Source organism: Balaenoptera musculus, chromosome 13, assembly GCF_009873245.2.
Source record: "Balaenoptera musculus isolate JJ_BM4_2016_0621 chromosome 13, mBalMus1.pri.v3, whole genome shotgun sequence".
Classification (NCBI taxonomy): Eukaryota; Metazoa; Chordata; class Mammalia; order Artiodactyla; family Balaenopteridae; genus Balaenoptera; species Balaenoptera musculus.
This window is the reverse complement of record NC_045797.1, coordinates 12,033,828-12,059,497: the sequence shown is the minus strand read 5'-3', so window position 1 is coordinate 12,059,497 and position 25,670 is coordinate 12,033,828. Positions and strand designations below refer to the sequence as shown.

At 40.5% G+C, this 25,670-nt stretch overlaps 1 protein-coding gene across 4 annotated transcripts in view; it reads right to left on the bottom strand.

The window, feature by feature from the left end:
• TTL (tubulin tyrosine ligase) overlaps positions 1-25,670 on the bottom strand; it is a 38,241-nt gene that overhangs the window by 7,697 nt on the left and 4,874 nt on the right. For 3 of the 4 annotated variants that reach the window (XM_036873410.1, XM_036873411.1, XM_036873413.1), the window contains 4 exons: positions 20,474-20,706; positions 10,725-10,860; positions 9,445-9,714; positions 2,129-2,272 (listed from right to left, as the gene is read on the bottom strand). In XM_036873410.1, the coding sequence (XP_036729305.1) occupies positions 2,129-2,272; positions 9,445-9,714; positions 10,725-10,860; positions 20,474-20,706 (783 nt within the window). Of the gene's footprint in view, positions 1-2,128; positions 2,273-2,963; positions 3,037-9,444; positions 9,715-10,724; positions 10,861-20,473; positions 20,707-25,670 lie in introns of those variants that run through there. The other variant, XM_036873414.1, reaches the window with a different exon arrangement.

Below are 25,670 nucleotides of genomic sequence, written 5' to 3'. Positions count from 1 at the left end.
CTGCAAAAGCGAAGGTGGAGGACGGTGTTTGGGAGAGCAAGGGCAGCGGGCGGGGGGCGCAGAGGGCTGGCGAGGCTGGAAGCAGAACTGACCGGGACAGAACCTGAGGGTAATGGAAAGGCGGGGGCAGGGTCTTGGGCTCAGGACCTGGAAAGAGGGGGGCTGGACATTCAGTGAGATGGGCGACTCGGGGCGGGGGGGTGGTGCCTACTGGACATCCACACACATCCTTGCAGGACGCCGGGAAGACAGGTGCAGATACTGGCCGGGAACTCCGGGTTGCAACGTCATTTGCTGGTTTTAAAATCCTGGAGTGCGATATGGACTTGGCTGGGGACGTGCAAAGAACAGTTTCTGTGCAGCGGCTGGGATGGAAGCCAGCCTGGAGTGGACCAGAGCGTGGATGGGGACAGAGGACAAGGAGACAGCGTGTGCACATGTGGCTTCTCCAGAAGTGTGGCTGTGAAGGGAACGGGGAGGGGGTGGTCACGGGAGCAGGACGTGGCATCAGAGGAGGGCTTTTCTCAGTCGCTGGGGAAATCTGCTGAGTACCACATGCTGGTGGGAACGATGCAGCAAAGAGGGAGAAAGCAGATGAGGAAGGCATCCTCATCCCGTCCTCTTGCCTGGAGGGAGGGGATCGCGTCCAGAGCACAAGGAAGGGACAAACCTCTGACAGGACGGACAGGAGAAGACGGACACCCCTGTGAACTTGGGGAAGGGAGGATGTGAAACTTTCTGCTCTCCTCCACCCCGGTCTCCTTAACTTTCCTTTCTCCTTCAGATCTCGGTTCCAAACATCACCTCCCAAGGGGACTTTCTGCTCAATTATGTTACCTTCTAACATCTTTTACCCTACGAAAGGGTGTGTCCCAGTTTGTAATCTATATTTGTCTCGTCCTGTGTCTCGGCCGGTCTCCCTCCACTAAGGGTGGGGCCTGGGTCTCTCTGCTCACAACGGTGACCCAGAGCCCAGTCCGGGGCCTGGCGGGTTAGGGGTATCTGACAAGTATCCGTTAGCTGCAGGCACGGATGAATGAGACGGAATCCCACCTGCCAGGTCGCAGCCATGAAGCAGGAGGCAAATGACAGAACTGCTTACGTGTTAACACCGCCCCTTGGAGGTGCAGGCCTTTTTCCTGCGCCGTCAGAAGATCACCTCAATTTCTCCAAGACGTGGACGTGGGGAACCGTGAAAGGGTCTTGACACTAATGAATGTGGATCCTCAGAAGAACCAACAGCCTTTGAGGACGAAGTCCAAATGACTCCCTTACACGTAAGGCCTCCCACAGTGGGGCCCCAACTCACCTTTTCACCCTCCCCTCTCCTTGCCCCCCGACACTCATGCCACGCTGCAGCCAGGCTCCTCCCAGGAGGAACAGAAGTTCCCCGAGGGCAGGGTCTGTTCATCAGTGCGTCTCCCCTAGAGGCTGGCCCAGAGCAAGGTCCCACTGGATTCTGGGCTCCCTCCCCCTTAGCGCACATGACACTCTCCTCTTACACCCCAGCCTCAGCTCCACCATGTCCATGGTACCTTCTCAGACCACTTGCTGCCCAGGGAGCCTCTGAACTCCTTGGTCGTCACTTTCTCCCTGACTCACAGGACGCGGCTGACTCATCACCTTGTCACAGGAGAGGGTCTCTGCTGGTATTACTAGCTTTGTTTAGAACTCTCACGGCATCCACCACCCACAGGTGCTAAGTGCTCAACACATACAGGGAGGAAAAGGGATAAGAAATGACTCAGCAAAGCCCCCTGCTGGCCGGGGTCCTCCCAAAGCCCTCCCGTCGCTGGTACAGCCTCCTTGACGGCACTCAAAGGGTCAGTGGTTACCTGTCCCAGGTAACAGGAGCTCACCACCTTGCCAAGACAGACTACTTCCGCTGCAGAACTAACTTCCCACATGTTTTAACCCAAACCCTTCTCTCCCAGGGACTCAAGGAGACTAGGACTTTGTGTATTTGCCTCCCACCCCCCCATTTTAAATTTTATTTTATTTTTAAATGCATTAAAAATTGTGCTAGTCTCCTCTGCTGCGTGGACTTCAAACTGCATGAAATGCAGTAAATCTCATTTTAGATTAAAAACAAACAAACAGACAAAAACCCAGTGGTGTTCAGGCTTACTGAGCACAAGCAGGGGCGCCGTTGACCTCAATGAGCCAGACCTTCAGCTCCTCATCCACCATGAAGTCGAAGCCGAAGAGCTGGAAGCTCTGGTAAGGGAGGTGTCGGGTGCTGATGGCGGGCTCCACGCTCATGAGGCAGCTCCTGCAGGGCAGAGGGGGAGCTCACTGAGGATGGGGTGGTCCAGGGAGAAGGACCATTGGGGGAGGTGCTTGGATGATTTTACGTCGAATGTGCTGATGAAAATTAGGCTTTGGCTTAATTCTCTTTTTTAAATGTATTACCAATAGATTATTCAAGATGATGTGACTTATTTGTTAGAAAACTCTGCCATCACTCTTGTTCTTTACAAGTAGTGGCTGCTTTCCCAGCAAGTGCTGAGTCACCGTGGTCCCTACAAATGTGGACTCCTCCAACAGGTGGACTGCTGCCCCATTTGTTTATAATAAGCAAAACATTTCTACGTATTTTTGCTATATTAAAAAAATGGACCACCATTTAGTGATGAGCAGAATTTGCAAAAAGAATGCTGACTTCATTCATTTCTTTCACTAGCTCCAGTTCAAGTACCAAATAGTTGCTTTTAAAGCTTTATGTAAGAAACAAGATATCGAAGTACAGAATAGGATTATTATTATGATCAACGACTGTTTGCAAAAATTGGAGGATTTTAGTGACACAGAAAAGTTGAAAGTGAATCTCAGAGACATAATGAAAAAGTACATGATGCCTGAGGTCAGGCTGCTGAAGCCAGAAGCTCGGACAAATTTTTTAACCTCTTTAAGCCAAGTGTTGACTTCACTGTCTGTAAAGTTGGGGTAAAAATAATACTTACTCCCAGTGCTGAGATGGTTCAATGACATAATTACATAAGGAACTTGGCATGACTTCTGGTAGCTAGGAAGCATCTAATAAATGTAAGCATATTTTATGAATTTATCATTAATTATGATAATCATGAATCTATTGTTTATGAATAATAAAGAACTGTTATCTAGTACAACCATCCCAGAAAAAACCTACGCCATTTCTGTTTTATGAAGCTCTTCACTGATTTTTCCCTCAACTAGATGTTGGGGCAAAATATTTACCTTAGTAAATGCAATATATGTTATGATGACTCTAAGATTACCAGAGATAGCTGTCCTTCTACACAGCTGTATATTTAGAAGGAAAAAGATGTGTCCTTAAAAAAAAAAAAAAAGAAGAAGAAGAAGAAATAGAAGGGGAGTTCGCTGGCGGTCCAGTGGTTAAGACTCCGCACTTCCAATGCAGAGGGCGCGGGTTTGATCCCTGGTCGGGGAACTAAGATCCCACATGCCGTGTGGCCAAAAAGAAAAAAAAAAAGATGTGTCCTTATAAGTAGCTTTTTTTTTTTTTTAATTAATTAATTAATTTTTGGCTGTGTTGGGTCTTCGTTTCTGCGCGAGGGCTTTCTCTAGTTGCGGCAAGTGGGGGCCACTCCTCATCGCGGCGCGCGGGCCTCTCACTATCGCGGCCTCTCTTGTTGCGGAGCACAGGCTCCAGACGCGCAGGCTCAGTAGTTGTGGCTCACGGGCCTAGTTGCTCCGCGGCATGGGGGATCTTCCCAGACCAGGGCTTGAACCTGTGTCCCCTGCATTGGCAGGCAGATTCTCAACCACTGTGCCACCAGGGAAGCCCTATAAGTAGCTTTTGGCTTACGACTTTAAAAGAAGAACTGAGGCTTCTGTGAACTTGGCACCAGGGTCTTGCTCCCCTCAACCTCCCTCCACCCCAAGCATCAGTTTCCTTCTTTTTTTCTCGAAGAGGAAAAATTTTCTATAGATGCGTTTAAACCTTTAAAAATCACTTTGGACAGTTAGTCACTTAAGAACCAATTGGAATAAAAATTTCTTCTCCCATTCATCTCTAACCTGCAAGCCACATATCACATGTTTTTTCTATATTTCATCTCTATTCTACAAGAGAATACCCTTTTGTTTTTATTAAAATGCCCTTTAAAATATAACTAAGAAAAAAATTTTAATTTAATAGGTGCTCATGATAAAAAAAAAAAAACCCAACAATACTGAAGGATAAAAATTGAAAGAAACATTACACTCCAACACTTATAGGAAAAACTGAAAGCCAGAACCAAATCAAAACAAAATATTTTTTTATCTGCTGGGAGTTCAAGTTAATAATTCACTTTAAAGAATTTTTTTTCATCATCAGGGACTTTATATAGTACATCTTTTTTTTTCAGCTGGAGTGGGAAGTTTGGGGGAAGCTAGCTGGGGAAAAAAAGAACATGAGAGCCGTGAGGTGCGTTAATAGCACCAAAGTAGCAACACTCTCTGAAGTGCACAGAACAATGAGGAGGAGGGGGTATAGCAAATATCAAATAAATCTTTTGCCTAAAATATGAATTCTTTCTTCAGTATACTTGACTTATCTGGTGTCAGAATTCTAACCACATATAATCCCTGAAGAAATGGAACTCTGAGCCCCGTAATTATTCTGCTAGACTCTGTGTAAGAATACATTAAGGAAAAAGGCTCAGTCATCATGACAGAGTGGTAACGACAGGGCAGATAAACAGACCACGGAACAGAATAGAGATCCCAGGAAGAGACTCTCACATAAACGGCCACCTGATTTATAACAAAGGCACACCAAAACGCAGTGGGGAAAGGACAGTCATATGTACTAGTGACCTGGGGTCAATAGGATATACTTGTGGAAAAACATGACACTTGACATATAACAATTCAGATAGATTACAGGTCTAAAATATAAGAGGAAAACCCAGAGGTCCATCAACTCCAGAAGGGATAAACCGCGGAAAATTCACACAATGGAATATGACATAGAAACGATATTGAAAAAAGCTGAACACAAAACAAGAAATATAGTATAGTTCCATTTACATAAAGTTTAAGAACAAGCAAAAGGAATCTATGGCATTAAAAGTCAGAAGAGTGGCTATCTTTGTCAGGGAGTATATATTTGAGGGAGCTCAAGGGTGTCTTTTGGGATGCTGTAAATGTTTTATATACTGATTTACATTATGATTAGGTGAATGTATGCATAATTAAAAACTCATTATGCTATGCATTTAAGATTTGTGAACTTTACTGTTTGCATGTGATACCTCAAAAAAAAAATCTTTACTATTGCTATATACCTGAAACTAACACAATATTGTAAATCAACTATGCTTCAATTAAAAAAATAAAATTTAATTTAATTTAATTTAAAAATATTTACTAGATTTAATATGCTGTAATAAATGAATAATAACATTACAAAATTATTTCCAGGCATATTAAGAAACAGGACCAAGAGGGAAAAACAGACAACAGAAACAGACTTGTAAGTCAAGGGTTGGCAGAATTTTTCTACAAATGGCCAGATAGAATTATTTTAGGTTTTGCAGGCTATATACAGTCTCTGTTGCAAATTCTTCTATTTTTTTCACAACTGTTAAAAAATGTAAAAACCATTTTTAGTTCATGAGCTAAACAAAAACAGGCTGTGGGCCACATTTGGCCCGCAGGGTATAGTTTGCTGACCTCTGCTATAGGTAATCCAGGATTTGGAGTTATCAGACAAGGACATTAAAGAATTGCCATTAATATGTTCAAGAAAATATAAACCATAAGTAGGAGAATTTCACAGAGAACTGTAATCTAAAAAAAAAAAGAGTCAAATGGAAATTCTAGAATGAAAATGCACAATAACTAAAATCAAGAACTCAGATGTGTTTAACAACTTTTAACTTTTTAAAAGCTATTAAAAACAGGTTTTAATAGCTGAAAAAAGAGATTAAAATGGCATACAAAATCCATAGGAGAAACGTGAGACAGTGAAAAGGATTAATATCCATGTAATTAGAGACTCATAAGGAAAGAAGGACCAGGGCAAAAGCCATAACTGAAAAGATACTGGCATGAATATTCCAAAACTGATCAAAGATATCAAGCCACAGATTCAAGAAGCACCATGAAAACTGTGCAGGAATAAGTACCAGAAAAACTATACCCATCTTATAGTAGAATTTATAAAATCAACAAGAAAGATCTTAAAAACAAAGAAAAGATACATTAAGAGCAATACTAAGATTTCAGCTGACCTAACAAACGATGGAAGCCACAAGATAATGGTATGACACCTTCAAAGTGCTAAGTAAGTTAATTGCTGATCTTTGTTTTCAGAGCAAATGTCTTTAAAAAATGATAAATATATTATCAAATAAATAAAAACTGAGATAAATCATCACCAGCAGACCTTACTTTAAAAGCACTAAAAATTAGTTTTGTAAGAATAAGGAAAATGATTCTAGACAAAAGCAAGGAAATGCAAGAAAAAAAGAGAAGCAACATAAAGGGTTAAAATGTATGGGGAAATCTAACAGGATATTAACTATACAAATAATAAAAATAATGACTTGTGATTTTAAAATATATGTAGCACTAATGACTACGCATATACTTACAATTCAATACCTTTAAACCCCCTCCTTGGGTCCCTCCTGCTTCCCCTCCAGAGTTAACAACTATTTTGAATTTTGTGTTTATCATTACTTTGTTTCTCTCTAGATTTTTACCACATATGTACATTCCTCCAAATAATGTATTACTTAGTTTTGCTTGTTTTTCAATTTATATGAACAGGACCAATTTGTAATTTTTTGCTTGACATTACATTTGTATAACTCCAGTGAAAAAAATCCTTCAGGAATAAGGTAAAATAAAGACATTCTCAGATGATGGAAAATTAAGAGGACTTATCACCAGCAGAAGTGCTCTAAAAGAAATGCTGAAGTCTGAAGGGAAATGAAACTTGGAACTTTAGGACTGAAGGAAGAGCAAAGGAAATTGCAAATATCTGGGTAAATGTAAAAGAATATTTTTCTCCCTTTATATTTAAAGTGGGTTTCTTGTAGAGAGCATACAGTTTGGTCTTTTTTTTTTTTAATCCAACCTGACAATCTATCATATATTAAGTATGTATATAATAAACCCTGGAGTAACCACTAAAACAAACAAACAAACAAAAATACAAAGAGATATAGCCAAATACTCAATGGAAAAATTAAAATGGAACTCTAAAAAAGTTCAAATAATTCAAAAGAAGGCAGGAAACAGGGAAATGAAAAACAAACAAACAAAAAAGAAGGGACAAACAGACAATGAATAATAAAATGGTAGACGTAAATCCCATCAAGTCAGTAACTACTTTAAATGTAAATGGTATAAACATGACAATTAAAAAACAGAGATGATGATGAATTGGGCAATTGGGATTGACATGTATACACTGATGTGTATAAAACTGATGACTAATAAGAACCTGCTGGATAAAAAAATAAATAAAATAAAATACAAAAATTCAAAAAAAAAAAACCAGAGATGATATATTGGATTAAAAGCAAAAGAAAACAAAATCCAATGATACGATGTCTACCAAAAGCCCATTTTAAATATAGAATAGACTAGAGAAGAAGGGTTAAGGGATGGAAAGAGACATACCATCAATCAAAAGAAAGCTGGAGTGGCTACATTAATATCAGAGAAAATATACTTCAAAATAAGAAATATTACCAGAGATAAAGACAGAAACTACATAATGATAAAGAGGTCAATTCCCCTCAAAGAGATAACAATTCTAAATTAAATGTATATGCACCTGACAACAGATCTTCAAAATGTACAAAGCAAAAACCTAATAAAACTAAAAGGAGGGACTTCCCTGGTGGCGCAGTGGTTAAAAATCCACCTGCCAATGAAGGGGACACGGGTTCGAGTCCTGGTCCAGGAAGATCCCACATGCTGCGGAGCAACTAAGCCCGTGCGCCACAACTACAGAGCCTGCGTGCCACAACTACTGAAGCCCGTGCACCTAGAGCTTGTGCTCCACAACAAGAGAAGCCACCACAATGAGAAGCCCACACACCGCAATGAAGAGCAGCCCCCGCTTGACACAACTAGAGAAAGGCCACGTGCAGCAACGCAGACCCAATGCAGCCAAAAAATAAATAAATAAATTTATTAAAAAAAAAAATTAAAAGGAGACATAGATAAATCCATAATTATACTTGGAGACTTCAATATTTTACCTTTCAATAATGTACAGAACAAGTAGAACAGAAAATGATCAAGGATGTGAAAGACTTGAACAACACTACCAACCACCTTTGCCTAAAGCGCGTTTATAGAACACGCTGCCCAGCTATAGCAGAATAAACATTATTTTTAGTGCATGTGGAACATTCATTAAGATGGACCATATTCTGGGCCATGAAACAAACTTTAACAAATTTTAAGGATGTAAAACCATACAAAGTATTTTCTTTGACCATAATGAAATTAAAATTCCTGGAAAATCCCCAAATATTTGGCGATTAAGCAAAAATTTCTAAATAACACCAGTCAAAGATGAAGTCACAAGGGAAACTAGAAAATATTTTAATAAAATGAAAACAGGCTTCCCTGGTGGCGCGGTGGTTAAGAATCCACCTGCCAATGCAGGGGACACGGGTTCGAGCCCTGGTCTGGGAAGATCCCACATGCCGCAGAGCAACTAAGCCCGTGCACCCCAACTACTGAGCCTGTGCTCTAGAGCCCAAGAGCCACAACTACTGAGCCCGCACGCCTAGAGCCCATGCTCCACAACAAGAGGAGCCACCACAATGAGAAGCCCGCGCACCGCAAAGAAGAGTAGCCCCCGCTCGCCGCAACTAGAGAAAGCCCATGTGCAGCAACAAAGACCCAACACAGCCAAAAATAAAAATTTTTTTAAATAAAAGTAAAAATAAAATGAAAACAAAAACGTGACATAGCAAAATCTGTGGGATGCAGCTAATGAGTACTTATAAGAAAACTGATGGCCTTAAATGCTTATATTTTTTAAAAAACTAAATCTCTCCGATCAATGATCTAACCTTGCACTTTAAGGAAACTAGAAAAAGAAAAGCAAATCAAACCTCCCAAAAGCAGAAGGATGAAAATAATTAAGAACATAAATCAAAGAAACTGAAAACAGAAACAACAAAGAAAATCTATAAAGCCAAAAGCTGACTTTTAGAAGAGATGAATAAAATTGATAAGCCTCTAACCAATCTGTCCAAGTGAAAGACAGAAGATATAAATTACCAACATGAGGTAATTACCAACAGAAGGATTAAAAAAAGTGACAGCATTACAGATCCTATAGATATTAAAAGGATAATAAAGGGATATAACAAATAATTTTTGTTCTTAGACAATGTAAATGGAATAATTCCTTGAAAGGCACAAACTCCCAAAGCTCCTTTAAGACACATTTAACCAAAAGAGATATGAATAAGTTACCTTATTATATGTTTGATTTGTAGTAAGATACTACTTTCCAGGGTGATGTTCAAAGCACTTGTTAGGTACCGATTGAACTCCTCAAAGAACATTTCGTTCCCTTCTTCATACTTCCCATAGTTCTTTGAGTACTCCTTTTGAATGCAGTGATTAGTCAAATGGCAAGTTTTATCTTGGAAATTATCCACATGATACGGTTCTGAAGCAGTCCGAAGTACACCCTCTCTATAGAGGTAGATATTATACTGATGATCCACCAAGACCCAGCTTCTGCAAGTCAATAAAATATTCAAGTTACCCAAAGTTTCTGCATATTATATATATCATCCCCACACCTTGATCTTTCTGGGAGGAAACAGAGGAAGGAGGTATGTTCTAAAATTATACGAGGCAAGCCGTAACAACATTGTAAAGCAACTATACTCCAAAAAAAATTAATAAAAAAAAAATATACAAGGCAAGCCATGACAGTGAGCCAAGATAGTGGCTTATCACCATAATGAGGCAAAGAAAACATTTCACCATAACTGACAAGGAGACTTTGATCCATTCAAAAGATACAGCATTTCGAAGAGATCTGAGTGGCTTGGTTTTTACGGTTAATCTATGAAACCTCCAGTTGCCATGTTTGCTCTTTTAGTAATCTTAAGAAGACCTTCTGCTGAAGCTGATCTGACAGCACTGGTGTTCGAGAAGCAGCAAGTCAATGTGAAGGCACCTAAGTGACAAAGAGTCCTGGATGGGGAGACGACAGTAAGGCTCAGGGCAAGCTGGGGCAGGGCCTTCAGCTTTTGAAAGCACCATGCAACCTCCTTCTCCTTGCAGGTCCTTTGCTCGGAAAGGTAAAGTCCAAACCCCTGAGGTGTGTTCATGAAAACCTTAAAAAGTGGGACACTGATAATAAAGTGAGGACAGGCTCTTTGGCAGGATCCCATGATCTGCTGTGACTGTATTATGTGTTCTATGTATATCTCTCTGCTTCTTTCATAAAGCAAGCCCCACACACTGATATCCTTTCTTTGGATCCACAAGTCATCTTCATTAAAGAGAATATTTAAAAAAAAAAGAAAAGAAAATTCATCATCTCAATAACATTTTCTAGAAAGACAAGACAAAGAGTGAAAGAAAAACAGAAGCTCGGTTCTGTTCAGCCGCACTCAACTCGGGGAACATTAAACGAAGTCCAATACTTCTCTATAGTCCACGTCACCCTCTTCATCACACACCACTGCAGTTTTTCCAGATTTGTAAAACAAAAACTCCAGACATGGAAGCATTACCGGATGTCAAACTTGCGATGACCTGGCTCCAGAAGCAGCGGGCGCTCAAGGTATTTCTGGATCACGTGCACCTGGCCCTGGTTGTCTATGAAATCCAGCAGCTCCGCAGCGTCTGAGGAGATGAGGATGCCTTCACCTAACAGGGCAAAAGCAAACCATAATCAGTCCAGTTCGTCCCAAGAGGAAAAGCTCTCTGCAAAGCCAGAAAGGAAATTCTGACAGCAGGTAAAAACCGACAGGAGGCTGTTACTGGCCGACTCGCTTTTCGTTCTCCATCCTTTCCCTCCTTCCATCTCTCTCACTCTTCCCTCTCCCCACAAAAGCACCAGGGTTATCCAACCCTCTCTCCATGTAGGATTGTAAACACTGTCATGGCAGGCTCCATGAAATTTCATTCTTATGGATATTCGAAGGGTCTAAGCACCATAAATAAAGGCCGCTCTACTTTTGGTCACTGGCTACCACAGTAAAGGCTGTATGCTGCTTATGACCAATAAACTGACTGGAAACACTATATCTAGTAGAAACATCAGGAGGTTAGGGCATAAAGACAAATGTACAAGAACATTCCTGCAGCGGTGTATTAGAAAAAACTGGATACATTCAAAGCATCCATCAACCTAGAGATTGCCATACTGAGTGAAGTAAGTCAGACAGAGAAAGAGAAATATCCCATGATATCACTTGTATGTGGAATCTAAAAAAATGGTACAAATGAACTTATTTACAAAACAGAAATAGAGTCACAGATGTATAAAACAATCTTATGGTTACCAGGGGTGAAAGGGCGGGGGGAGGGATAAATTGGGAGATTGGGATTGACATATACACACTGCTATATATAAAATAGATAACTAATAAGGACCCACTGTATAGTGCAGGGAACTCTACTCAATACTCTGTAATGGCCTATATGGGAAAAGAATCTAAAAAAGAGTGGATATATGTATATGCATAACTGATTCATTTTGCTGTACAGCAGAAACTAACACATTTTATTTATTTATTTATTTTTTACTTTTTTTTTTTTTTTACAATTTATTTTGGCTGCGCTGGGTCTTCGTTGTGGCACATGGGCTTAGTTCCCCGACCAGGGATCGAACAGAGGCCCCCTGCATTGGGAGCTCGGAGTCTTAACCACTGGACCACCAGGGAAGTCACGAACACAGCATTTTAAACCAACTATACTCCAATAAAAATTTTTTAAAAAGAGTGGATATATGTATATGTATAACTGATTCACTTTGCTGTACACCTGAAACTAACACAACATTGTAAATCAACTATACTCTAATAAAAAGTGTCCATCAATATTAGATAAATGATGCAATATCTTTTTAAACAGCTTTGAGATATTTTTTATATCCTACAAAATTCACCCTTTTAAAGTGTAAAATTCAATGGTGTTTGGTATATTCAAGAGGTTTGCAACCATCACTACAATCTAATTTTAGGACATTTTCTTCACCTCCCCCCAAAGCATACCCACCAAGCAGTTACTCCCCATTCCTTCCTCACACTAGCTCCTGAGGACTACTAACCTACTTTCTGTCTCTATGGGTTTGCTTATTCTAGATGCTTCATATAAGTGGAAACACACAATATGTGGCCCTTTCTGGTCCGGTTTCTTTCATTAACATAGCGTTTTTAAGCTTCACCCATGTTATAGCATGTGTCAATATGCCATTCCACCTTCCTATGACTAAATATTCCATTGTATGGATATACCACATTTTGTTCAATCAATTGATGGACATTTGGGTTGTTTCCACTGTTGTTTGGCTCTTTTTTAAAAATTTTATATTAGCGTATAGTTGACCTACAATGTTGTGTTAGTTTCAGGTGTACAGCAAAGTTATTCAGTTATACATATACATATATCTTTGGCTCATGAATAATGCTGCTATGAAGATGTGCATTGCAGTTTTCGTGTGGACGTATGTTTTCAACTCTTTTGGAAATATACCTAGGAGTGGAATTGTTGGTCATATGGTAACTGTTTAACTTTTTAAGGAACTACCAAACTGTTTTCCAAAATAGTTTGGTAATGGCTGTACCATTTTACATTCCCATAAGCAAAGGGCAAGAGCTCCATTTCTTCACATCCTTGCCAACACATGTTGTATTCTGTCTTAACGATAGCCATCCTAGTGGCTGTGAGGGAGATGGTATGTTATTATGGTTTTGATTTGCATTTCTCTAATGACTTGTAATGTTGAGCATGTTTTCACATGCTTATTGGCTATTTATGTCATTTGTTTGTTTTGAGAAATGTCTATTTAGATTCTTTGCTCATTTCTTAATGGGTTATTTGTCTTTATTACTGAGTTATAAGAGGTCTTTATACATTCTGGATACAGGTACCTTATAACATATGATTTGCAAATATCTTCTCCAATTCTGAACAGTTCCATTATTGCACAGAATCCTCACATTGCCCTTTCAAAGCCACAAGTACCTCCCCACACCCCACTCCCTGACCCCTGGTAGCCGCTAATCCGTTTTCCATTTCTATAATTTTGTCATTTCAAAAATGTTACATAAATAGAATTCTATGTGATCCTTGGAAGTTGTTTTCTTCACTGATACTCCCCTGGAAATTCATCCAAGGTGTTGTATTTATTAATGGTTCATTCTCTTTTATTACTGGGTAGTATTCTACGGGATCAATTCATCCCAGTTTGTTTCATCATTCACCTGTTGAAGGACAGTTGAGTTGTTCCCAGTTTGGGCTATTACAAATAAAGCTGCTGTGAACAATCATGTACAAGTTTTTTGGGAATATAAGTTTTCATTTCTCTGGACAAATGCCCACACGTGTGGAGTTGCTGGGTCATATAATTTCAGGTTTAGTTTTATAAGAACTTGCCAAACTGTTTTCCAGAGTGGCTCTACCAATTTAAATCCCCACTAGCACTGGAAGGGTGATCTAGTTTCTCCTGACCCTTGCCAGCATTTGCTGTTGTTACCATTTCCTATTTTAGCCATTTTAATGGGAGTGCAGTGATAGCTCACTGTGGTTTTAATCTGCATTTCCCTAATGGTTAATAATATTGAAAATCTTTTCATTTGCTTATTTCTCATCTGTAGAACCTTTTCAATGGAATGTGTTTTCATGTCTTTTGCCTGTTTTCTAATTGGATTCCCCCACCCCCTTTTTTAACTGTTGAGTTTTGAATATTGTTTGTATATTCTACATATGAGTCCTTTGTCAGATATAAGGCTTGGAAATATTTTCTCCCAGTCTGTAGCTTGTCTTTTCATCCTTGTGGCTGGGTCCTTTACAGAACAAAAGTTTTTCATTTTGATGAGGTTCAACTGATCAATTTTTACTATTATGGATTATACTTTCAGTATCAAGTCTAAGAATTCTTTGCCTAGCTTTATCTCTTATTTTTTTCTGAAAAATTATAACTTTATATTTTACGTTTAAGCCCACAATCCATTTTGAGTTCGGTTTTGTATAAGGGGTGTGGTTTATGTTGAGGTTCAGTTTTTTGGTCTATGGCTATCCACCTGCTCCAGCACCATTTGTTGAAAAGTCTATCCTTCCTCTATTGAATTGCTTTTGCACCTCTGTCAGAAATCAGATGGTCATTAATGTGTGGGTACATCTCTGTCCCACTGATTCATATTTCTATCCCCTCCATCAATACCACAGTGTACTGATTATTGTAGCTCTACAATACAGTTTGGGATCAGGGACAGTGTTTCCTCCCACTTTTCTTCTTCAATATTGTGTAAGCTATTCTAGGGCCTGTGCCTTTCCATATGAATTTTGGTAGAAGCTTTATGTTTACACAAGAACCTTGCTGAGGTCTTGACACCAATCACTTCAAACCTATAGAGCAATCTGGGGTGAAGTGACATCTTTACTATGTTGAATCTTGCAATCCATGAACATGATATGTCTACCTGTTTATTTAGGTCTTCTTTGACTTCTTTCATAGTTGTTTTGTAATTTTGAGCAGATAGGCCCTGTACGTGTTTTGGCAAGTTTATACCTAAGTGTCTCATTTTCTTTGGGGTGACTGTAACTGGTATTGTATTTTTAACTTTGGTTTCCACATGTTCATTGTTAGTATGAGATGAAAAATATAGGAGATGAGTTCACCGTGATTGAATCTGTCTTTGCCCATACGTAAAAGAAACTCATATGAAAAAATAAAAATAATTATGTTAGGAAATGGGTAAGACTACGGGTAACTTTTCCATTTCCCTTTAATGTTAGGTTTTCTTTAATGATAATACTTTTTAAAAGGAAATGAAATTGGGTCATTTGTAGTGAGGTGGATGGACCTAGAGTCTGTCATACAGAGTGAAGTCAGAAAGAGAAAAACAAATATCGTATATTAACGCATATATGTGGAATCTAGAAAAATGGTACAGATGAACCTATTTGCAGGGCAGGAATAGAAACGCACATGTAGAGAACGGACATGTGGACCCAGAGGGGAAGGGGAGGGTGGAATGAATTGGGAGATTAGGGTTGACATATACACACTACCATGCGTAAAACAGATAGTGGCAACCTGCTGTATAGCACAGGGAGCTCAGCTCGGTGCTCTGTGATGACCTAGATGGGTAGAATGGGGTCGGGGGGAGGAGGGAGGTCCAAGAAGGAGGGGATATATGTATACATATAGCTGATTCACTTCATTGTACAGCAGAAACTAACACAACACTGTAAAGCAATTATACTCCAATTTAAAAAAAAGTTATAGGGCTTCCCTGGTGGCGCAGTGGTTAAGAATCCGCCTGCCAATGCAGGGGACATGGGTTCGAGCCCTGGACTGGGAAGAGCCTACATGCCACGGAGCAACTAAGCCCGTGCACCACAACTACTGAGCCTGAGCCCTAGAGCCCGTGAGCCACAATGGCTGAGCCTGCACGCCTAGAGCCCATGCTCTGCAACGGGAGAAGACACTACAATGAGAAGCCAGCGCACCCCAACGAAGAGTAGTCCCTGCTCGCCGCAACTAGAGAAAGCCCGCACGCAGCAAAGAAGACCCAACGCAGCCAAAAATAATAAATAAAATAAATAAATTTATTTTAAAAAAGTACCTGTCTCCTTACTTTCTTCCCATTATTTTTCCATCTACTAGCATTAGAGATATTAATTTTCTATAAGAAATAGCCCATAAGGAAATTGCATAAAGAAAATATGGTTGGAGCATACAAGATGGGATGTGGCCAGATTGCGGAGAGCAAGGCATAAATAGGTGACAGAGGTAGAAATGCAATTGATTTTTGTGTGTTGATCTCATATCCTGCGACCTTGTTGGACTCACTTTTTAGTTCTAGGACCTCCCACCTACATTTTTAAAAAAAATATTTATTTAGTTATTTGGCTGCGTCAGGTCTTAGCTGCGGCATGCGGGATCTTCATTGAGGTGTGCAGGATCTTTTAGTTGCAGCATGCAGGATCTTTAGCTGCGGAATGCGGACTCTTAGTTGCGGCATGCGGGATCTAGTTCCCTGAACAGGGATCAAACCGGAGCCCCCTGCATTGGGAGCACGGAGTCTTAGCCACTGGACCACCAGGGAAGTCACCCACCTACACTTTAGATTTACAGCCCATCTCTACTTGGGTCTCATGATTTCAGTAAAAATTATTTTTTTTCCAATATATTTTTAATTGAAGTATAGTTGATTTACAATGTTGTGTTAATTTCTGCTGTACAGCAAATTAATTTAATGATTCCTCTTTCCTAAAAGCCAACCCCTTTTTCAACTACCCCATTTCTATCACTCCCTCCACCACCTGGTTAGCCTCTTAAACAAGAAACAGCAAATCAACTTGGGAAACATCCCTTCCTCTCTTTTTGGATGAATATAATTCATTCTGTTTCATTTCCCTTAACAACCACACTCAGATTTCCTGGTTCCTCTTTATTCGCACTTGCCAGTTCTTCAGTACAGACTTTAGTCTCTCCTCCTCCACAGCACCTTGCATACTCTTTTTAGAATAATCATCCTAAAACACCATTTTCCTACTAATGCCCTGAAACTACCCATCATCTTATTTCCTAACATAATTCTTTTCATTTTTTTTTTAAAATTATTTATTTATTTATTTTTGGCTGTGTTGGGTCTTCGTTTCTGTGCAAGGGCTTTCTCTAGTTGTGGCAAGCAGGGACCACTCTTCATCGCGGTGCGCGGGCCTCTCACTATCGCGGCCTCTCTTGTTGCGGAGCACAGGCTCCAGACGCACAGGCTCAGTAGTTGTGGCTTACGGGCCTAGTTGCTCCGCGGCATGTGGGATCTTCCCAGACCAGGGCTCGAACCCGTGTCCCCTGCATTAGCAGGCAGATTCTCAACCACTGCGCCACCAGGGAAGCCCCTCATTTTTTCATATTACCTTCCTTTATGTAATATGGCAAAGACAGGTTCAATCACAGCAAACTCACCTCATATTCTTTTTTCACTTCATACAGTCAATATTTTCCCTGTATCTGCATTAACTTCGCAATGTTAGTGGCCAAAGACATATCCCATTGTGTGGATGTAAAAAATGACATGTTTACTGACTGCTGGACAATGGGGTTGTTCCTAAATACAATTTTACTATTACAGGTAACACAATGGTAAATGTCTTTGCTGTAGATCACCCTTGTTACTTTTTAACTATCTCCCTGGAGTAAATTTTCAGGAATGAGATGAGTGAGCCGAAAGCAAAGGAACTCTTTCTGACTCTTGCTCTGTGTGATCCTATTGCTGCTTCAAAGGGCTGTGTATCACCACTGGGAGGGAGCAGTTCACAACAAACTCAGCAACACAACCACTGAAGGGTTTTGTTTTCTTATTTTGTAGATGTAAAATGATACGTAAAATCCACATTTATTTTGTAAATTTTGTATACCAGTGTAGCATGTTTCCACGTGTTTGTTAACTGTGTTTCTTACACCGTATGTTTCTATCCTCACTAACTAAACCTAGAGGATATTTGTTTATATCCTCACTAAGTTACGAAGCTGGGGTTCTTCTAGGAGCTTCAAGGTCGCAGTCACAATGGTTTTTTTGGTTCTTTGTTCCCATCTCAACATTTAGCTAATCTGGAAATAAATGCATCATTAGCCTTCTTTCTGACTAGACTATGGGTCCCTGAGGGCAAGAGAACCATGTCCGTCTCATTTATCTCTTTATCTCCCTCCAAACGTTCATTACTTCTCTTATTCATTCATCCATCCATTCATCCATTCACTCAATACATATATTGAATGTCTGCTGCATGCCAGGTGCTGTCCTGGCCCCAGAGACAGTGCTGAGTACAGATGTGACATGGTCTGATTGTGCTCTAACAGGATCTCTGTCTGCTGTATTTTGTGTAGACTCTGGAGAATGGCCAAGAACAGGAGAACAGGGAGCAATGCTCCAGGTGACAGGTGAAGGTGACTCAGATCCCAGACAGGGGGTGAAGGAGGTGGTGAACAGTGGCTTGATCTGGATATAGTGTGAAGTTAAGCCAACTACACCCAGCATGTAGTAGGCACTAAGTATTTGTTTAACAAGAATAAAAGTCATTCATGCAGCCTATTGGTTTCATTTTGTAATTCCCAAACAAAACAAATCCACACCACTTATCTCCTCAACTCCTAAAGCAAAATGTCTTCTTTGTTTGGCATTTTATTCTCTCTTTACCTTCCTCTGCTGCTGAGCATTACTCCATATCTTGTGTTGGTGAGGGTCCAGGGACCACCTAGGTGGGATCACCGCCACAACTTCACAGATCCTTCTACCCAGGGCCCTGCCTCACTCATGCTTCTCGCGCCAGTCAAGTCCATGACACAAGGACACATGATAGCCTCATAACGGCCATCCTGATTCCAGCCCCGATCCAAAGGAGGAATCTGGAATACTGTGGATGACTATTTCCTCTTTCAATTCCCCCACTTACTATTAGAACAAAGCTAGGGGACTCTCCTGGAGAAGAAGTCCCAGGAGGGGAGGGAGAAGTAGGTGAGGTACCTGGCTTGTGGCAAGAGTCCAACTCTCCCACTTTCAGGAGATTCCAGGTGATGCCCTCCAGTCTCATGGTTGGTGGAAAAGAAGGTGAGGTCCACTGGACCAGGGACAGAAATGAGTACCAATGGCCAGATGGTCTTCCAAGGCAATAAAAGAAGAAGTAAGTTCAAAATGGAGTGGTTTTTAAGAGAGCATATGATGGTAATTATAGAGAGGGACTGTGTCCATGTGATCAGTACATTGGCAGCTGCCTACATTTTAAGCCTGAGTTAGTATGACGTACCTTATGCCTTCCCCGCATTCACTCAACACACATTTATTAAGTGCCTATGGGGAGGGTACAGAGATGAACAAGACAGAAAGTCTGTGTTTATATGGAGTATGCAGGATTATGGGGGAGGTGAACAGATAAACTAATATGTAATAGAGTGCTGGGAAGAGGTTAGTGCAAGGATGGAAAATAAAGCAGGGAAAAGGATAGAAAGCAATGGGCACAGAGGTTATTTTAGATCAGAAAAGCCTCTCTAAAAAAAAAGAAAAGCCTCTCTGACAAGGCAACATCTGAGCTGAGAAGTGAAAAATAGTCCATGAAAGCTCATTCCAGGTACAGAGATGAATTTAGAGTATTTCAGGGATGCTAGGCAGGTGTTATGGCTACAGTACAGGGAGCAAGGCCAAGAATAAGAGATGAGATCAGAGATACAGGCAAATATCAAGTGACGGAGACTTCCCACCAGGACTCGAGTTTATTCTAGTTGCCTTGGGAAGCCAGCTGGTAAGTCTTGAGAGGGGAGTAACATGATCACTTTTCTGTTTTTAAAACATCACTCTGTCCAAGAGCAGGAGAGCTGCTGTGAGCAGGTGCTGCACTTACACAGAACAGAGAGAAAAGGAGCTTTGATTTAAGTGAGAGCAGTGGAAACGGCAAGAAAAAGTCCACTGCAGACTTTATTTTGAAGGTACAGTTAGCAAGACCTACTGATGCATTAGGTATAGATTGTAAAGCAAAGAGCAGCCAAAGACGACTCCTAGGTTTGGGGATTCAGAGGCTGGGTGAAAAGTGGAATCATATACTCCACGGGAAGGTGGAAAAAGGAGCAGGCTGGAGTGGGTGAAGCTGGGAAGGAAATAAAGAGTTCTAGGGCTTCCCTGGTGGCGCAGTGGTTGAGAATCTGCCTGCTGATGCAGGGGACATGGGTTCGAGCCCTGGTCTGGGAAGATCCCACATGCCGCAGAGCAACTAGGCCCGTGAGCCACAACTACTGAGCCTGCACGTCTAGAGCCTGTGCTACGCAACAAGACAGGCCGCGACAGTGAGAGGCCTGCGCACCGCGATGAAGGGTGGCCCTAGCTTGCCGCAACTGGAGAAAGCCCTTGCACAGAAACGAAGACCCAACACAGCCAGAAAAAATTAATTAATTAAAAAAAAAAAAGAGTTCTATATCAGACACGTGAAGTTGAAAACGCCTGCTGTTGGATGTGGAGCTTAAAGGGAAAGACCTCAGCTCGAGTTTATTCTATTTTCGAGACACTTCTATTTTTTTATTTTATTTTACTTTATTTCACTTTTTTATTTTATTTTATTTTATTCTATTTTAGTTGATCTGGAGATACACGTTTCTAAGTCACCAGCACACAGATATTTTAAACTATGTAATGAAACGAGGTCTCTACCCTGGAGGACTCAGATTAGAATAGCCACTCGTCTAAAGACATCGTTTGAATCTAACAAAACACAATGGGAACCTACGGGGAAGGGAGAAGGGGCAGCAGTGCCGACTCACCTTTGGCTCCGGCTGATGACTTTGCAATCCAAACGTTGCCCTCTCCATCTTCTTTCTTTCTATTATAAGAAGCCAGGAAAAATTCTCTCTCATCTGTCCTTGAGCTATGGATTGGCGGGTGGATTCCATTCTGAGCTGGAGCAACTGGGGTCTTGAGGTTGGTTGGATAAATCACATAGGACTCGGGGAACCATATGCAGGACTCAGCCAGTTCTGGGCTGGTCTTGATGAGCCTGGCAGATGACAGAGGGTCAGTCTCTCTTCTGAGTACCCTCTGTCCCTCTATTCAGAACAGCCAGTGCTTTGCCCCAGAGCTCTGGAAGGAAGCAGGGCACGACCAGGGCTAGGTCTCCTTATCCCACTCACGGGGCAGACCTCCAAGGCACCACAGGGCAGCTCACAGCTGTTACAGGCGACCTTATAGGCATGCTCCAGTGAATTCAAAAGGGGCTTAACGTCCAGAACTTTAGCTCCTTTTAAAATGCATCTCTAAGGAAACTTAACTTGAAGTAATCCTGAACCAACATCTTTTCACCAAACATGCTGTAGCTGAGCTAGACCCACCCTAAAAAAACAAAGTGGAGAACTGAGGAAACTACTTGGATTACTAGCAAAAATACCACCTTGGCCCAACTCTGGAGAGAAAAGGCTAATACTCAGGAATCTGAATTATCTAAAGACATTTTCGTTCTTCATTTCTTGCTTTCAGCTCAGCCTGGCTTCAGTGACAGAATAAAGGAAGAATCATTCTAATGGAACCTGGGACTCCAGTGGTCATAACTAAACACACCTCCTGCCGCCCCACCTCAAAAAAAACTCCATAATATAATGGAAAATAAAGAAAGGCCCTGGGCAGGCACTTAATAAACACAAAGGCTTCACACTGTATCTCCTCTCCAATCAGACCCCTGGGGGGAGGCTCTAGCATCACATTTCACAGATGAGGCACTAGGTCACAGAGAAGTGAATTTCCCAAGATCACAAAGGTAGTTAAGAAACAAGCAGGATGCAAGCCCTGAATCACTCCCATGTCCTAACTCTAAACCTATCCTTGGGAATTCCCTGGTGGCCCAGTGGTTAGGACTCCGTGCTCTCACTGCCAAGGGCCCAGGTTCAACCCCTGGCTGGGGAACTAAGATCCCTCAAACCTCGAGGTGCAGCCAAAAAAAAAAAAAAGAAAGAAAATAGAAAGAAAAAAACCTACCCTTGCTCCCCAGGAATCAGAGGAGGGAGAAACCTGCCCAAAGACATTCACAGGCCTCCCCTGAGCTGCACTCCCTCTTCTATCTAGAACAGCACTGTTAAAGCCTGGGTTATGATTCATCAGCAAAACCCAGCCTATGAGCCAACGGCAGAAATAATGAAAAGAAACTTTAAACTGAGATTTTAAATAAAGCTATTTTTAAGTTAGAGGCAATGGAATTTAACTTAAAGAACTCAAAGGAACAAAAAATCAATACATTTCTAACTCACTGACCATTCAGCTCTACCTGCATCGTCCAATACGGCGGCCACTAGCCACGTGGAGCTTCCAAGTGCTTCCGAGCACTTGAAAAGTGGCCAATGCAACTCGGGAACTGAATTTTCCATTTTGTTTAGTTTTAATTTAAAAGCTGAAGCATTGTAAAATATGTTTCCACCAAGCACAACATTACTGTTTCGGTAGATGACGTTTCACTTTAACCACCACGTGACCTCAGATGTTGTTGTTAGAGGGTGGCGTGCATGTCAGGCGTGTGTGCTGCTTCTGGTATTAGACATAAATGCATCACTGTTCTACTGGGGGACAACAGATGGATTCAGCTCATGTGAATTTTTTTCCAGGCACTGATGAAACATTATAATGTGTTTATTATGCACCCAGCCAAGTTACAGTAATAGCTAGGTAAGTCATAATTGGTAAATAACGTATAATTAGTCTTCTAGCTAAAAAAATGAGTATGGACAAACTTTTAAGTTTAAAACAAAGGCATTCTACTGACACAGAATTGAGTGGGGATGCAGAAGCTAGAACTATGACCAGACAATAAAGAAAAAAATAAGCACTAGAAGAAGACGTGTCACAAATTTCCTAACAACTGGCAATTACAATTTGCTGTGGCAGGAAAAATGAAGTTTGTTGTATAAGGAGACATTTTCAGCAAATACATAATGAATTTGATAAGTGTTTTCCTCTCAATAGCCTAAAGAGAAGCAATGGAATTAGTGGCTGAAATCAGAATTAAAAACTCAACAAAAAAACTTTAAACATACTTTTCTTAGGATCTGAGCTTGTAACTTTGGTCAGCTATAAAGTGGCTTGGATTCTTACACACACACGCAAAAGGAACATCCTTTTAGATGGAAATGTGGTAATAGAAATTATTTTGAGGAAAAGACTAAAAAGATATTTTATAAAAAGTGAACAATCTTTAGTTAAGCCATCAATAATTGCCCATAGAGTACAAAGCATTTCTAACAATATTAAAGATTGATTCAAAACTGGAAAATTTTGAAATATTTTTCCTTAGCTTTAGATGAGTTGGGTGACATAAGAGATGCTGCCCAATTAATACTTCGTATGTTTTACCTCAAAAGATTTCCAAATACATGAAAAAAATATTGTCAAACTGCAGCCTAAAATATAAACTCGTGGTGAAGATATTTTCTCATCTTTTGCATTTGTCCAAGAAGAATTTCATCTACATGTGAAAAGTCAGCTTCTATCATGACAGACATTACTTCAGCTAGGTTGGGTTAAAATCTGGATTTACTGGTATTTTAATAGACTGACATTTGCTTTGTTGCTTTATTTTGTTGTACCATACGTATTGGGAACATTTGCTTCATTGCATGATACATATTGAAAACATTTGCACTCAGTATGGATACAGTTGTTAAAATGGTTCAGTATATGCTTGCAAATGCTACAATGGTTCGCAGGTATAGAACCATGAAAGAAACACAAGATGATGAATTTAATGATCCTGTGTTCTTTGCCAATGCTCACTGACTGAGAGATGCAAGAGTTTTACAAGGTTTCCCTGTACTGTAAACTCCAATTCACATTTTCTTAAAATAAGAGGAATGCTTGTCAAATCGTTCTTTTCATGCAACTATTACTTCATTCAATAATCAAAGATAAAAAATGCAGTGTGGTTTACATTTTTTCACCTATAACCACGCTGCATATGAACAAGCTAAATTTAAAGCTCCAAGGAAGTTGGAAAAAAAGATCTTACTTATGATGTAGCCCAACAGGTGTGAGAATTTATGTTCCAACTTCATAATATAAGTCAATAATAACGATTTTACATAGTTTTATGACTCAGTATGCATAAGATTTTCCTTGTAATAGACAGCATTATGCAAACTGGCTGCAAAAACTAAAGAAAAATTTGAAGAACACTTTGTTGATAATGACAAATTTAGAGTTTCTTTTCAATTTATTCAATACCTCCTCTGAATTCAATATTAATAATACTGAGTTGACACATGAGTTGGTGAATTTACTTAACTTGGACATAGTTTTAAAAATGATATGCTTTTGCTTCAAAGTCAAATCAATTCTTCTAATGTTATGAACCTGCTTTGTCAATGTACATGTGAATATTAAAGGAAAATTATATTTTGGTATTTAATACAGTTATTGAAAAACTTTTAGGTACGTCAGAATGACTTGGGTATGTAAATCTACCTTTTCAACCATACATTTTTATGAAATCTAAATATAGGACTTCTAATGAAAATTTAATATCTGAGCTTAGTTGTGCTATAAATGTAAAATATACACACCAGATTTTGAAGACTCAGAAAAAAAAAAAAAGAATATATCTCATTAGTTGTTTTTAATATTAATTACATGACATTTTGGATTTATTTGGTTAAATAAAATATATTATTAAAATAAATTACACCGGTTTCTTTGTACTCATTTTAATGCGGCTACTAAGCAATTTAAAATGACACATGTGGCCAGCATTCTATTTCTGCTGGCCAGCGCTGGTCTGTAGAATGCCCTTCATCTGAAGCCCTCATTTCCTGTACAGAACTTAGTCCAGTTTCTACCGGAAGTCTCTAGCATTTGTTCCCTTTCCAAAAAAGGCCCATTTGGGAAGCAGCCCCAAATGGAGGTTTAGTCACATCTCACATGAGATGTGAGAAACGTTCACAAGAGGAAAAGAAAGCTCCAACCAGGGCCAGGAGGACAGCCCTTGAGCGCTCTGAGACTATGGCCATGGGGCCCTGATGAATTTCTAAAGCTCCCCGAAGTGACAGGCGCTTGCTGTACAGGGTCCAGCATGGAACCCCATCAAGGCCCTGGGAAGCCTCGAGGGATGCCCAGGCACACTGCCCACGGGGCCCATTTGCACAGGTGAGAACCGTCCTGGCTCAACACTAACTGCTGCGGCCATGGGCAACCTGGCTGTCTTCTCTGACTGCCACCTGAGATGACATTTTTAACTTTCTGGAGCTCTTTTGAGCCATACGAACTATGGGAGAGAGACAAAATGACAAAGGTGATCATCCCCTCCTGGAATTACTACAGTCCCTTGCAGGACACCTGAGAGAACAAAGGAAGCTTATAGAATGATGACAACCCCTAGTCTGCATAAGTCATGTCGTCATTTATCAGGTGCCATGACAGACCACGCCGCATGCTGCGGAACGGCAAAAAGCAGGTGTGATCACCTTCGTCCCCACAGATTCTGAGTGGCACCGTCCAAGGTCACAGAGGTCCAGATACCTATTCAGACCTGCTCATGACTCCAGCTCTGTACTCTCTTCACCCTATTATAGCTGCCAAGTATGCAAATATAGAGAACATTACTTTTTACAGCACCTTCCGCTTTCTACTTCAAAAACAGAATTCAACCTCTATCTTTAGGAAAAAAAATCATCATAGAATAAAGAATGAGTAAGCGTTTTATAAAAAGTTCTAAATGGACAATCTGGATAAATAATTGTGTCCTACTTCTAGTTCTGCTGAAACAACTGTTTGCACTCTAAATGTGTAAATATGTAAGAAGACTTCAGAAAGCCTCGTCCTCCTTCAGGAGTAGCTGGTAAATCATGAAAATCCATCACAGGAAGAAGTGGATACATAAGTTAGTGGGGGCAGACAGTCTGAACAAAAAGGTGGAAATATTCCTATCAGCACTCAACCTAGTAAACAGATAGAGCCCGGAAAGCTGTGTGACCGGGGAAAAGAGCATTT